Here is a 15,002-nt window from a genome sequence, read left to right as displayed (position 1 = left end):
GATCCATTGTCGTTTAGTGAGATAATTATAAAAAAATAAATTATAGGTTTTAATGTAGAAAAAAAAAATTATAGATTTTAGCGAGAAATTTTAAGTGGAATTATGTCCAAAAAAAAACAAAATTCAGTAGAAAAGACTAAAATAGCATATGGGAAAAAGTCGAAGGCACGAAAAGAGTAAATTTTAACAATTGTAATTTTTTGTTGCACAAGATGGTAGGAATATTAGCAACATGTGTTGATGCCTTTGTAATAGTTCGAAATAAAGTGAACTGGATATTCACATGTAAATATGAGTTTCAAGTTACACGTCGGACATTTAAGTTAATTAAACCAGATTCTAGGACCGACAACTTTTTAGTGACAAAGAAATAAATAAATTAAAATTCATCAAAATCATAATAATACATTTAACACATCGGATTACTCAATTACAGGTTCTAGCGTACATGATAACTAATTATAAATCGTAATATGTATAAGTAATAAAAGTTATCTTTTGTAAACTTTCATCGACAATGACTCTAAATAATTAACTACTCCAAATACCATGGTGATAATATAAAACAAAAACTTATTGAGATAATGATTTATAAAACAAAGTAGATAATTAAAACAATAACTTGATAATTCTCTCTAGGCAACATTTTTAATGTCTTACCTTAGGCACGCAATGCTTCTTCTTAGTGCTTGGTAAAATAAGTCTAAGAGATATAAAAAGAGAATTGCTATAGCCTTTAGCCTTAGCCTTAGCCTTAGCCTTAGCCTTAGCCTTAGCCCTAATTTCTCAAACTTTGATGTTTTGCACAAAACAACACTTAATTATTATTTGCAAAATTTTTGAGTCTAGAAAGAATTATGTTTCTTGGTGTGAAATTGGTGATGCCACTCCACATAGTAGGATTTAGCGCTCTTATACAAGGGTATTGGCCCTTCAATACAAGGGAGTTGGCGCTTATTATACAAGGAAGCTAGTTAGGGGCGGACCCAAGATTTCAAGAATGAAATTTTACAATGTTTTTACGTATGTATTTTAAAATCCAATCAAACTAAAATTTAATTTTGTGTCATTCGATAAAGTATGAGATAGAATGATACATCTAAAACAGAAAAAAATAAATAAACTTCACTAACTTACTAGCCATTATCAAATCTCAAAATAAAGAAAGCATTTTGACTCTAAAAGGATTGTGAACGTGATTGTGTTATCAGCTAACTCGCAAAGTTGGAAGCTTGATTGTATTATTGACTTACAATCGTTATCATCAAGTATTAAGGAATCAATAAACAAACACATATACTTGCACACTTGCACGCTAACAACAAATTAAACTTGGAGTCTATCATAAAGAATTAATTAATGATCTTTTTAAAATTACAATTTACAAAATTAAATTATAAATTTCTAAAATTACGTTTCGATTCTAAATTGGGGGAGAAAGGTAAATGAGTAATGCAACTGGTATGGTGGTGGTTGTATCATAAAAGTCTTCAAGGTTGTTGGCCGCCGATATAGGTGCTATAGTGGTGTGGTGCAGGCGAATGGTGGTTAGATGAATATGGGCCAAAGTTGGTCGGAGTCGTGAGAGCCAATGATCAGTGAGTTAGGGTTCGAAATTTTGTTATTATGTCGATTGGATTGCAAGCGTTTCAATTGGGTTTTAATGCAATTAATAATTAATACATGTTATATGTGAAAAATAATATGAGACAGAAATTGGTAGAGAATTAGGGTTTTGTATTCTCTAATTTTCTGAATAATAAACTCAATGTACATAATGGGTTTATATAGTAGTACTGTTACTATATTTACATTACTGTATTCTAGGAATGAATAGTCCTATATATTTGTTTCCCTAATTACAATTATCTTAATAATCTCTAAATATACTCTTAATAATTCCTACACTCCCTCTCAAATTGAGTCGTAAGATCTTCTATACTCAACTTGCTTAATATTTCTGCAAATGGTTTGCTTGCTACTGCTTTTGTCAAGATATCTGCAAATTGATCTTCATATCGAACAAAGGGTTGACAAATTATTCCTACTTCTAGTTTTTCTTTGATAAAATGTCTATCGACCTCTACATGTTTGGTTTTGTTCAAGAGCTTGCATCTCAATTTGCCTTGTATTTGATGGTAAATACTCATCTGTATCCCACTGGTCTTTTCCCGGCTGGTAGTTGACATTTTTCCCATGTTTGATTTTGTTCAAGAGCTTGCATCTCAATTTGCATGGCTACCCTCCATTTTTTTTATCTCTCTGAGCTTCTTCTGGTATGTTGGGAATTCTTTTTGAGTAAACTGCTGCTTTAAAAGCTTGAGCTTTTGAAGAGAGCCTCCCCCTTGTCGAGGTTCATACTCAAGCTCATACCTCTTTGGAGCAACTCCCCTTGTGCTTCGAGGAGGTAATTTATATGATTCATGTGGCTGTTTCTCACTAATAATCTCCTCCTGTATTTCTGAGGCAGCTTCAGCACTGTTATCTTCTTGAACTTTAGGGTTAGTCTCATCATTATTTATAATAATATTCTGTGCACTAACAAAAGGACTAACCTCAAGAATTCGAGATGGAGAGGAAACCAGAGTGTCACCTTTCAAGTTAGACTACACATATGGAGAATTAGGCTCAGTTGGCTCGCCTGATAGCTCTTTTGAGGTACCAATATCAACTTTAGGTAGGATGGTAGCAAACGTAGTGTCAGTCGAGTTAGTATCAATCAATTATAGGGACATATTAACCAGCCTAGTGAGCTCATAGTGTTTTCCCACTGAACACAAGATTGGTGTTTTTAATAGAAATCGATTTTGCAAAAATTACAATCTATAGTGGTGTAGAGACGTGATGTATTAGGATCAAAACATCGAAAACCCTTCTGATGAATTCCATAGCCAACAAAGACACATTTGACAACACAAGAATCAAGTTTGGTTCTTTTTGTTTTAGGAACATGAACATATATTGTACACCCAAAAACCCGAGGTGAGAGATTCAGATTAGCTGGAAGGGTGTGATAACTAGAAAAGATATCAATGGGTGTTTGCAAGTTTAAATTTTTGTGAGAAGTCGATTGATCAAATAGGTGGCAGTAGCCACAACTTCAGGCCAAAAAGAATGCGGTACTTGAGATTCAAGCATAATGGCATGAGTAATGGCAAGAAGAGTTCTATTTTTCTTTCGGCTGTTCCATTTTATTGTGGGGTTATGGGACAAGTAGTCTGATGTATGATACCATATGTGTTGAAATAATTTTTCATATCATCATTGACATACTCACCACCATTTTTCAGATCTCAATATTTTTATGGTTTTATTGTAATGGTTATGAATAAGATTGCAAAAAGATTTGAATTTATCAAACACATCGAATTTCTTTTTTAAAAAATACACCCAAGTCATTCAAGAGCAGTCATCATTAGACAATAAGTAGGAAAAAACATTTTGACCCAATATTTGGTGCTGGACCCCATACATCAGTATGAACTAATAAAAAAAGACTATCAGTTCTAGATTGACAGGGCAAAAAAGATTATTTGTGACTCTTAGCAAGAATACATGTGTAACACCCGAATTTCCTTCCGTCCTTTACGGTTTTGGTTTCGTTGGGATCGGAAATTCGGGTGTTACAACATGTATTGAACTAAGAAAAAATTGGAAATGGTCGATCTAAATACCTTGGTGATGGGTGACCAAGACGACGATGCCACAACCAAAGTTGACGTTCTACTTCCCTGCGAGCTAGCATTGCACTGCCTTGATGAGTCACTTCATCCGCATAGTAGAGCCCTCCTCGTTTAGTGCCATGCCCAATTATTCACCCCGTCCAAACATCATTGAAACAGTTATAAAAGCGTCTTTGTTAAGAATTACTATTTTAATAAGTAAAATTAGTTTGTCATTTTAAAAGTAAAATTTAACTACGATTTTTAGATATCTGATTTATTATTTTTGGGGAAAAAAATAATTTATACGACGAAAAATACGGGAATATTAACCACCTCATATTTGATGAATATGTGTAGGAAGCCATATTACTCTTACTTTGCCACGCGCACCTTATGACTCACCCAAGTAAATTACTCATCATCTCACCTCCAAGATAAAAAAATAAAAAATAGAAATTAGGGTTTTTAAGGTTTTTATTTTTAAGTGAGACTACCTTGCCATACATTTTGGGAAAAACAAAAAACAAAAAAACGCACAAACCCTTCCCTCCTTCCCTTCTTCCCTCCTTTCTTTCCCTTGCCTATTGGACCATCTTCTGCCGGCTGCTGCGTCACCTAGACCACCGGCTGCCGACTGCTTGCTTCCTCCTCCTCCAGCCGCCAGCAGCCACGGCTGAGACAGCTGACTTGTGCAGCCATCAAGCACATCATCACCATGAATTTCACTTGTTTCTTCACCCTCTTCTAATTCCATCTCTATATTGTTGGGGTAGAAGAATCCAAGTAGTCATCACCATCTTTCATCCCTTTTGTGTTAAAGACTTGTTGGTAAATCTTCTTTTGGTGTTTGAAGCTGGATTTTGAATTTTTCCCCAACACACAAAATATTGACCAAACAAATATCACTATAAACCCACAAAAACATATTGCCTATATTAATCAACCTACAAAAAACTTTAACCAACCCAAAATTTCCACCAACCCATAAATTTTTTGGGTCAATCTCAAACCCAAATTAGGTTATCTTGTCATACTAATTCTAACAAACTGATCTCAACGAATATTATGATTTATGACATAAAAGAAATACAAGCTTTTACACCTATACAAAGAACTCATATTCAAACTGCTAATAGTAAAATTATTGATCTTAATAGTGCCGGGACTATTAAAGTGCTTAACCTCAATTTAACAAAAGTCCTCATGATTGCAAAATTATCTCCTCTTGTTTCTCTTAGATCCTTTATGTCTATCCCTCACATTCGCCTTCTACCACCGCGTATCTATAAATGCACATCGTATGTCTATCTATCAAATTAAATCGAAATAAATTAGAGCCTCGAGTTGTTAAGTGTGTTTTTGTTAGGTATGACAATAATTAAAAAGAATATAGATGTTTTGATCCAGTACCCATAATAAAATACTACATACACTACTATGACTTGTTATTTCTTTGAAAATTTCTATTATTATCACCATTTTCGATCTCATAGGGAAAATTCTAGTGATGGTCTGAATTCGATGACATATTTTGTGGAGTTTGTTCAGGATCCTCCAAAACAAATAGGCGACACCTCCGCAATTATCTCTGATAATATAGTACAGTCTTCTTCTCCTTGCCACCCAATTTCAATACCATCTGATGAGTATTCCAACATGGAGATTAAGAAGTAGAAGAGGTTAAATTAATTCCAGAAAATACTAAGAAAAAAGTTATTGAAACTACTAATAATTCAAAAATTCCAGATAATATTGAGGGAAAATTTATTGAAAATACAAAAGCAAGTTGATAATTGAACTTTTGTATCACATTAAAAAAAAAAAAGGGTTTGATTGTGATGCAATATTTTTAATACTTCATCAAAATGTCATCATTCTAAGAGTATTATTTTAATATTTTAATTTTAATTTATGATATTTTGTTATAAGTGTCACCAAATATTTTGATGACATTTGATAAATGACATAATCTTTATTTTTTTATTGTTGTTTCCAAATTTAGTTTCTCTTTTATTTTTACTCTCTTATTTATTTTTTATTTTTTATTTTTATGTTGGTTTGATTATTTCTCTTATTAGTTTGATTTGTTTAAAATACATATTGTGTTAGTATTAAAAAAAAAAACAAATTTGTGTTAAATTAGTTGTAGTAATGTTTAAGTAGAGTCTTTAAATAAGCTTTATAACCCCATTATGATGAAAGATAACTAACTTACAATCTTTTCCCTAATTCATGATTCATGACTCATGACCAAGGTCTAGGTTTTATTATCACTGAGTTGACCACAAAGAGAGGTGATTTAGTGAAGCTTAATGACTCCCGAGTAGTAATTTTGATAGGAATATCTCTTGATAAATTTAATGGTCATGTTTATTTTCCAACAATCTCACTTTGTTCACTAAAATCATTCCAATGCATTACCATTTGAGTAATGACATGATACATATCATAAAAATTTACACTATAAATCATTTTCATTGTCACTAATTAATAGTATTAATCAAACAGGCCGTTGTAATTATGTTTTAGTCATCATTACTTTTATCTTTTGTTCACTTTTGATCAACTCCTAATTGAAACCACTTAATTTACATTACAACATAATTTACTTTTAGTGAGATATATTTAACGATATTTAATTTAAATATAGCTATTTAAAATTTTTAATAGTATATATAGAGGATTTAGCGACATTTATTAAACCTTCTAGTATGATAATAAAAAAATCACACCAAAGCTTTTCGCGACATAGGATCTAGTGGCATTTAAGTGACATTTCTCATAAATGCCACTATACACTATGGTAACAATTATATATGCCACTAAAGACTAAATAAAGTGTCATTAAATCATTTTATAGTGGAACTTAAAAAAAACTAAAAATTATTACACTAAAAATATAAATCAGTGACATTTTTTTAATGCTACTAAATCCAATGTCACAAAAAGTTAAATTTGTCGTATCACATTTTTTTTCTTATTTTCTTCCTATATTTAATTCAATTCACACGACTTTAATATTTCAATCATTTTCTTAATATTTGTATACAAGTACATTGTGTAGTATACTCATGACTATAAATAGAATGAAGAGCTTGAAAACGATGAAAATTGAAAGGTGATCAAGAAAAGAATACTTAGTCTGTTCTAAAATATTTGTTACATTACGATTATTAATATTGTTTAAAATTTAAGCTTATTACTTTATATTGCGACTAATATGTAAGAAAAAATACAGTCAAGTAGAATCGTGTAATTGTATATTTTATATATCAACTCATTATTTAATATATAAATAATTAAAATAACATATTAAATTGTAAAAAAGTAAAATATGAACTGAATAAAGTATGAGATACCAACGACAAACTAGATTCCAAAGAGCACATTAATAACCCCTTAAACTCGTTTAACTAAAAGGACAGTCCATAAAAAAGTAGAGCAAGTAGCCCACACAACACAACTAAAGACGAAACGACTCCAGTATTGAAGCTCGCCTTTCAACCAATTCCACGTGATCTTCTGCCAGTTAATCCAGTCTCTGTCTCCCAACAACACTCTACTCAGATACTCTCTGACTCCCATTACTCCTTCCTTCATCCCCATTCCTTCCTTCCATTGTTCATCAATCACCATTAATGGAGTACTACTACTAAATACTACTCTTCTTACAATGGCTATCTCTACAACAATCCCATTCCTTTTAACACTTTTCTTCATTCCTTTCTTTCTCTCCTTTCATGGAGTCAAATCTTTAACCTCCCACCATAACCATAACCATCTACCTAATGATGCTGAATCTCTTTTAGCTTTTAAACTAAAAGCTGATTTACACAATAATCTCTTGTTTAATTCAACTTCTCATTGTAAATGGGTTGGTATTCAATGTTTTCAACACAGAGTTATTCGCCTTGTGATTGAGTCCCATAATCTTGGAGGCATTTTCACTCCTAACTCGTTAACTCGTTTGGACCAACTCCGAGTTCTGAGTCTACGTAATAACTCACTTACTGGGCCCATCCCAAATCTCTCTTCTCTTTTCAATCTTAAAGCTATTTTCCTTCATCACAATCATTTTTCTGGGTTTTTCCCACCTTCAATTATAACTCTTCATCGTATTAGAACTATTGATTTTTCTTACAATAATCTTACAGGTGAGTTACCAACTGGGTTAACTCGATTAGACCGGTTGTACTATCTTCGTCTTGAGTTTAACCGATTCACGGGAACGATTCCACCTCTTAATCAATCCACTCTTTTAGTGTTTAATGTTTCAAGTAACAATCTTAACGGTCCAATTCCTGTAACACCAATTTTATCTCAGTTTAACCCATCAATTTATTCTAGAAACCCAAATTTATGTGGTGAGATTCTACACAAAGAATGTAACAAAACCCGGTTTTTTGACCCTAATGCGGTTGCCCCTGCGTCCGCACCCGACCCGCAACAACCGCATTTGGTTGATGCAGGTGGGTTCGGGACACAAACAGCGCAACTCCATGGAGTTGCGCTGAATCAACCGACTCGAAAGAGTCATTCAAGTAATGTTATTATATTGGGTTTCACAATAGGGTTGATTGTTCTTATTGTATCAGTTACATGCTTTGCATTAGCTGTAAGAAAACAGAGAAGAGATGGTCATCTTATGGAAGGAACAATGGCGTCTGATTATTCAGCTACGCTTGATGCTGCTGCTGCTGTGATGAGAACAGAGGAGGAGAGGGAAGAGAAAGTTAAGAGTGCCCAACAAGAAGGAATCATGAAGGTATTACTCTTAAATCTGCTTAATTTTCAATTCCATTATATTATTACTACTAAAACGGCTGATAGCGGGATTACTGTAGCCGATTTGATTTGACCAATTGATTTTAACCCGATGTTTCATAGCAATAAGTTGTTCCAATCAGCTAATTTACCAAATATTAGCATTTGATAGTTTGACCCTCCATTTATATCAAAATAAGCCAAATTGCCTAATAACCTATTTGCCAAACATGCCCCTAGTTTTCTTGAAAGGTAATATTTACCCCACACACATAATAATATTTTAAACCTATTTATTCTATGTTTTACAATTTGAAGTCTTAAAACAAGTAATTAAAATATAAAAACGATGTATTCACTCCGTCCCATGAAGATTGCCCCATTGGTGATGGGTGAGGAAATAAAGAAAAGTGAAAAAAGTGGTATTGGAAAGTAAGAAAAATGTGGGGATGAGATGAAAAAGTAAGTTAAATGTGCCGATGAGAATCAAAGGAGCATGGGTCATTACCAAAGAAAAAAATAATGCCAATTTGGTGGGACGGACTAAAAAGAAACTAAGACAAATTTCATGGGATATAGAGTAACTAATATATGAGCCACTTATTGTGCCATTGGAGACCTTGAGCGAGCTTAGAATCACTCCTAATTTGCAGTATTGTATCTGATAGGTAGCCGCAGGAAAAAGTGGGAGTTTAGTATTTTGTGCAGGAGAAACGGAGCTGTATTCATTAGAGCAGCTAATGAGGGCTTCAGCAGAGTTGTTTGGAAGAGGCACGATTGGCACGACGTATAAGGCCGTGCTAGAGAATGGTCTGATCGTGTGTGTGAAAAGGCTGGATAATAGTAAGATCGGTGGAGCAGGGAAAGAGGTGTTTCAACGTCATATGGAATCAGTTGGTGCACTTAGACATCCTAATTTGGTTCCTTTAAGGTGTTATTTTCAAGCCAATGAAGAGAGGTTATTAGTGTATGATTATCAGCCTAATGGGAGTTTGTATTCTCTCATACACGGTTAGTTTTCTTATTCACCTTTGTTTTTATATTTCTCTACTTATGTCATTTGTTTTTGTCAAGTATTTCTAAAATCCTAACGATTTAAGCCATTCCGTTTTTTGCTTCACATGTACTCCTCAGATTGTTCACTTTCCTATTATGTGGTAGTTTTTTAGTAGAAATATACTAAAATGAATCAACACCTACTTCTTCAACATTGAAAGAATAAATTCTAAGTTGAGCTTTGTGTTATTGTTGCTCAATTCACCCTAGTAATTAATTGGTCAAGTAGGAACCTTTCCTATGCGGCTAGACTTCATCTTAGCGCCACAGAATTGCATTGCATAGAGCGACTATTGTGGCTCACCTTAGAGCATAATTAGCGATTGATACCAGGATTAAGTGCGCAGTTCTCTATATAGTTGTTCTTGCAACCTAGGAAGGGTTTGCCCATGAAAATCTTCTAGTACGGATATCTCCAATGTATATGCACTATCGTCCGTGTACATAACTCCAACAATACAAAAAAAAAAAAAACTCCATTTGAAAAATCACTTTTCTTGGCTAGGACCCTAAGATACACTATAAGTTCAGTCTAACTTCAAGACATGATATCCTATACAAGAGTAATTTAAACTTCAGAGTATATGGATATAATTGGCCGATGATTTCTTTGAAGGACTTCAAGTCAATAGAAGTTGTCTTTCAGGCTGTTTTATTTCGGGGCCTCTGTATCAAATTTATGTTACAGACCCTTACAATTTAAAGAAAAAACAAATCAAAATACTAATATATGATAAAATATCTCCATCGATTATGTTAATAATATTAGGCTCTTTATTACTTGGTTACTATCGTGTAAAATAGTATACATGTGTTTGCAGTAACTGAAACAATAAATTAAATAAGTATAAAAATGTATTTTTAGGGTCCCTCTGATAACGGGGCCTTGTGCGATAGACCACTTTGCACGTGCTAATCGACGGCCATGCTTTCAAATATGCATGGTCACATGTCCATGGCTGCCTTAACATCTAAGAAGTTGAATTATGTGTAATTTGAGCCAAATTCCGAAAATATGTTGGCTAAGGGAAAATATTTGACATTTAAAACGTCATATGAGGGAAGACTACGGTGTTGGTGTTCAGATCCCATACAGAGTGAGTTAAGTGTTTGTGATGCTGAATAATGCATCATTGAGACTCAGAGGGTTTGTATTAGTACATCAGCAGAACCTTTTTCATGTCTGATAGTCTCAAACAGAAATAGATTGAAAGGTATCCTTAGTCATTTACTTGGTTACCTTCCGCTCCTTGTTACTGGAATATCAATCCCAGATAAAAGAGAAGCATACATTTGAAAGACTCGTGCCTCTGATTTGTTCGATAGACTCGGTTATTAGTTGAAAAGATTTATTTCTATAGAATCTTCATGTGAAATCATAGTTAATTGTTACATGTTATGTTAGAGCGTGTTTTGGTCGAGATACTTGCAGACTTTTTAAAGACTACAAAGAACTTATTGCTAGATCATTGTTAAACGAGCCTGTCTTTTCTATATGGAGTACCGTGAATGCTTGCAGACCTTAACAGGGTGCCCAACTCTGGACGAAAATTTATGAAAATGCTATCTTTGTTGTTACAGTTTGATGTTATAATGCTTTAAGAGAGCTTGTAATCTCTTGGGATTAGTCCTACCCCCGGCCCTCGTATATGAAGCCTGCTAAAAAAATTTCCTTAAATGTTTATGTGTGTCTTGGGTGGGGGGTGGGGGTAAGGGGGAGCTATGAACTATTCGTCTTTCCTCATTTTGCTACACTGTTTTGGTAGATGATAAATTTTGGTTGGTTGTTACTTGTTTGTGAGAAAATAAGACAAAAGACAAGCAGATAAAAGAAAAGTGTGGACGAAATGGAGAGAGAAATCTAATTTGTAGACGAGATTAGGTCATTAGGAGAGAAGATCTGGATTTATGTCGACAAATAGAAAAGTTTTTTTTAAGTTTTTTTACTTTAATAGAATCCTAAAAGTCCTAGATCCAAGAATTGAAAGGGTCTTTTGAAAAAAGAAGTTTGTAATAGCATAACTTACATCCCCTCCACAAAAAGGCACATTTACTTGAAAAAAATTGGATTTGAACCTTCTGTGCTGTTGCCTTTGTAAGTTAAAAGATTGATAGTTGAATTGTATTAATTAGTTTTATTCTACATATGAAATAGGTTAAATGATCAGTGGACATCAGAAAATTTTAGTTGGATTTGCCAAATTCAGCTTTATTTGGTTAATATAGAAGTTTTAGAATCAGTAAAAGGATTTAACACCTGAGAAAATATGCTTAAGTAACCAAGTCTACATTTCCATGCAGTATTCTGCTCCTCAATATTTCATTCGAATTGATTGAGTCCATTGACTAATATCAGCTTCTCTTCAAGATCTGCACCTTGCTGAACGATTCGTTTTTGATAAAATTATAAAATTAATCTCACAAAGAGTGAAAGTAGAACTTTATCAAGTATACATATGCTGATGTGCAAGATTGGCTCATATAAAGGGGATGTTTAGTAAATAGCTTTCAGTTGGCATTTTTGTTGGCTTTTGGCAATTATCTTGATGTTTGGTTAAAAAGCGAAAAATAGCGTTTTGGTAAATGATAAAGCTAGTTTAACTTGTTTCACGGGCTTTTGGCTCGTTGGCCCACTTTTCGAGTCAGCTTAAGTCTCTGGACCCAAAACTCTTCAAGTTCCTTCACTCATTTCATCCGAGTTGCAGAATTGGTATTCAATGAATACCCCATACAAACCCAAATGCCTATCCATGAATACTAAGACTCAAGGTAGAACACTTTAACAATGTCCACCTTGACCTATGCCACAACTCTTTACCTACCATATCTCCAACCACACAACACAAAACTTCGAAACATCATCAAGAGCTAATATGGTGTATAACTCTCATATACATCAAAGGTGTGTATATCTCATACACTATTCTTCTTGAGATATTCACATTCTTCTTCATTGTACAAATCACATGCACTTCCTTAAAAAGTAACTCACATTATTCCACCTATGTCAAATCTCATGCACCTTCTTAAAGAGTCACTCACATACTCCACCTATGGACAACTCTCATGCACCTTCTCTCATGTAAATCGCATTCACAGCTAACACCTTTACTTAAGTAAATCACGTACTCATCTCCAACGTAACTTTCCAAGAGTATCAACGTCCAAAAGGTGAAAGTCTGACCAAGTCAACACAAAAGCTTAAACTTGTTGGTTGGCAAAGTCTTTGTCATCATACATACCGGATTTTCATCCATAGCTTTCTTCGCCTAATTCAATTATTCCATCTCATAACCATCCCGAATGAAGAGATATTTGATGGCAAGCTCTCAGGTTGCCTTTTTTAGTTGTGTTACTTCTCATTTGTTATTGTGTTGAAAAGTTTCATGGCTCTTATTGAAGCTATGCTTAGGATTATTAGCTTAGCTTGGCATTACCCATTTCTCCGTGTTTTGAAATGTCCGCATTTTAAAAGATATATCTCGACTCATGTTCAAAACACCCGCTCTATTGGATTTATTTCTTATGTTCTTTCCTAGTATTTGAGGAAGGCAACAGATATCAAATCATGTGTGGTCATTTGTGTTGAAGTGTATAGAATGCCCCAAATGGATGTTCGTTCTAATTGTCTCAGCTTGTGACCCGATAATGATTTAGTTAACAAAGTGTATTCTTTAAGCTATCCTTAGAAAGCAACATTTGTTCCACAGATTTTTTGTAAGAGAGATTTATTAATGTAAACAATTATCTTTAAATTGTTTATGTATTCTTATCAATGTATATTGATATTCAACGGCCCCTTGTGATTTTGCAATATAATTATCGCTTGATCATATTATTATCTACATTTCCTGTCCTCAATTAGTAGTCTAATGGTACTAGAATCATCATCATACACCAATGAAGTTCTTGGAGTCTGATAACTCAATGCTGCAATGATGCTAAGTGATGTGTACTTCTATAGTTGTAGCAGGAGGTACATTTAATCTAATATTTTAGTTTGATATTTGCATCGGTTCATTTCGGAATCATCATTAACGAAAAAAGTTTAATTATCCATACAGGAACTAAATCAGCTAGGGCGAAGCCTCTACACTGGACATCATGCTTGAAAATCGCGGAGGACGTAGCACAAGGCCTTTCTTATATTCATCAAGCTTGGAGATTAGTCCATGGCAATCTCAAGTCCTCGAATGTCCTTCTAGGATCCGACTTTGAGGCCTGTATTACAGACTATTGCTTAAGCGTCTTGACGGATTCCTCATTAGCCGAAGATGACCCTAGCTTGTGGGCATATAAAGCGCCAGAAATTCGTAAAGCAGATAGTGAAGCAACATCAAAATCAGACGTTTATGCGTTTGGAGTACTACTACTTGAGCTCTTGACAGGAAAACCGCCTTCTCAGCATCCGTATTTGACACCAAACGACATAGTACACTGGGTAAGATCGGCAAGAGATGTTACAGATGGTGGTAGCGATGAGAACAGGCTTGTGATGCTTCTCGAGGTGGCCATAGCTTGTAGTGTGGCGTCCCCTGAGCAGAGGCCGAACATGTGGCAAGTTTTGAAAATGTTGCAGGAAATAAAGGAGGCTGCTTTGATGGAAGAAGACGTTGAATTACATCCGGGTGAGAGAATGTCTTAGTCCTTGGAAACTAGGCTAATCGTTGTTGCGTTAGATATACGTCTATTAATCAGTTTTCTAGTACTCAGATTACGAAATACCAATTGAATGTATTGTAAATAAGATAGTTTTGGGGTATTTAGACGGTGCTCGCTCTTACTGGAGCACTCTCCTAAGATCGAAAACTAGCTAGAGATGGAGACTGGACAACGGGTGTGCTCCCTTTGGTGGGGAGTAGTGCTTGCTTTCATGCTCCGGTGGCTTCTCGGTTCCTGAACGTTTTTCATTTATTGCCCATTTATCTCATTCGATCGTTGAGTAACGTTCCATTTCAGATTAGCATGAGCTCATGAGTGATATGCATATAATTTCTGGTTTTATTGCTCATTATATTTGAGATTCATGATTTCATGAATAACAAAATCACGAACAGACCTATTAGAGAAGCTCTAAAAAGACTTTTCTTGCTCATCAAACACTTGCAATTTCTTCCTGATTTTTCTTTATATATCTCATCGCTTATACAAGAGTTGGGTTGTATATTAACCTTTGGGTTTTTCAAAGCAAGATTCCTTCTTGATGCAGTTGGGGGAACCTTTAGATTTCAAGGGCCTAGGGAAAAAAAAAATTATGGGCCCTAATTATAAAATACATATTTTTAATTACAAAAGCCATAATATTAATCTCAAAAAATAAAATAGAAAAGTCATAACATCAAAAAATTGTTACACTCCAGTAATAGAGCTTAATGTTATTCGCTTTTGTTTGATAATGGTGCATTTATAATTCTACAATCAATAAATAGTCAATAAGATAATAATTATCCTTAATAACACTTTAACTCGGTGGTTAGATGCACAATTTAATCACACAAACTCTCAAGATTGATGCAT

General features: G+C 34.1%; 1 protein-coding gene across 1 annotated transcript; it reads left to right on the top strand.

Annotated features, from left to right (window-relative positions):
- Nucleotides 1-7,116: 7,116 nt before the first annotated feature.
- LOC130798056 (probable inactive receptor kinase At5g67200) lies at nucleotides 7,117-14,747 on the top strand. Its single transcript, XM_057660912.1, has 3 exons — nucleotides 7,117-8,430; nucleotides 9,098-9,440; nucleotides 13,550-14,747. Exons 1-3 carry the CDS (start codon nucleotides 7,339-7,341, stop codon nucleotides 14,128-14,130), a joined length of 2,016 nt encoding a protein of 671 aa, XP_057516895.1. The 5' UTR covers nucleotides 7,117-7,338; the 3' UTR covers nucleotides 14,131-14,747.
- Nucleotides 14,748-15,002: the final 255 nt, after the last annotated feature.

The sequence above is a fragment of the Amaranthus tricolor genome, chromosome 13, assembly GCF_026212465.1.
Source record: "Amaranthus tricolor cultivar Red isolate AtriRed21 chromosome 13, ASM2621246v1, whole genome shotgun sequence".
NCBI classification, from domain to species: Eukaryota; Viridiplantae; Streptophyta; class Magnoliopsida; order Caryophyllales; family Amaranthaceae; genus Amaranthus; species Amaranthus tricolor.
Note: the sequence above shows the minus strand (reverse complement) of the source record. Positions and strands in the feature narration are given on the sequence as shown.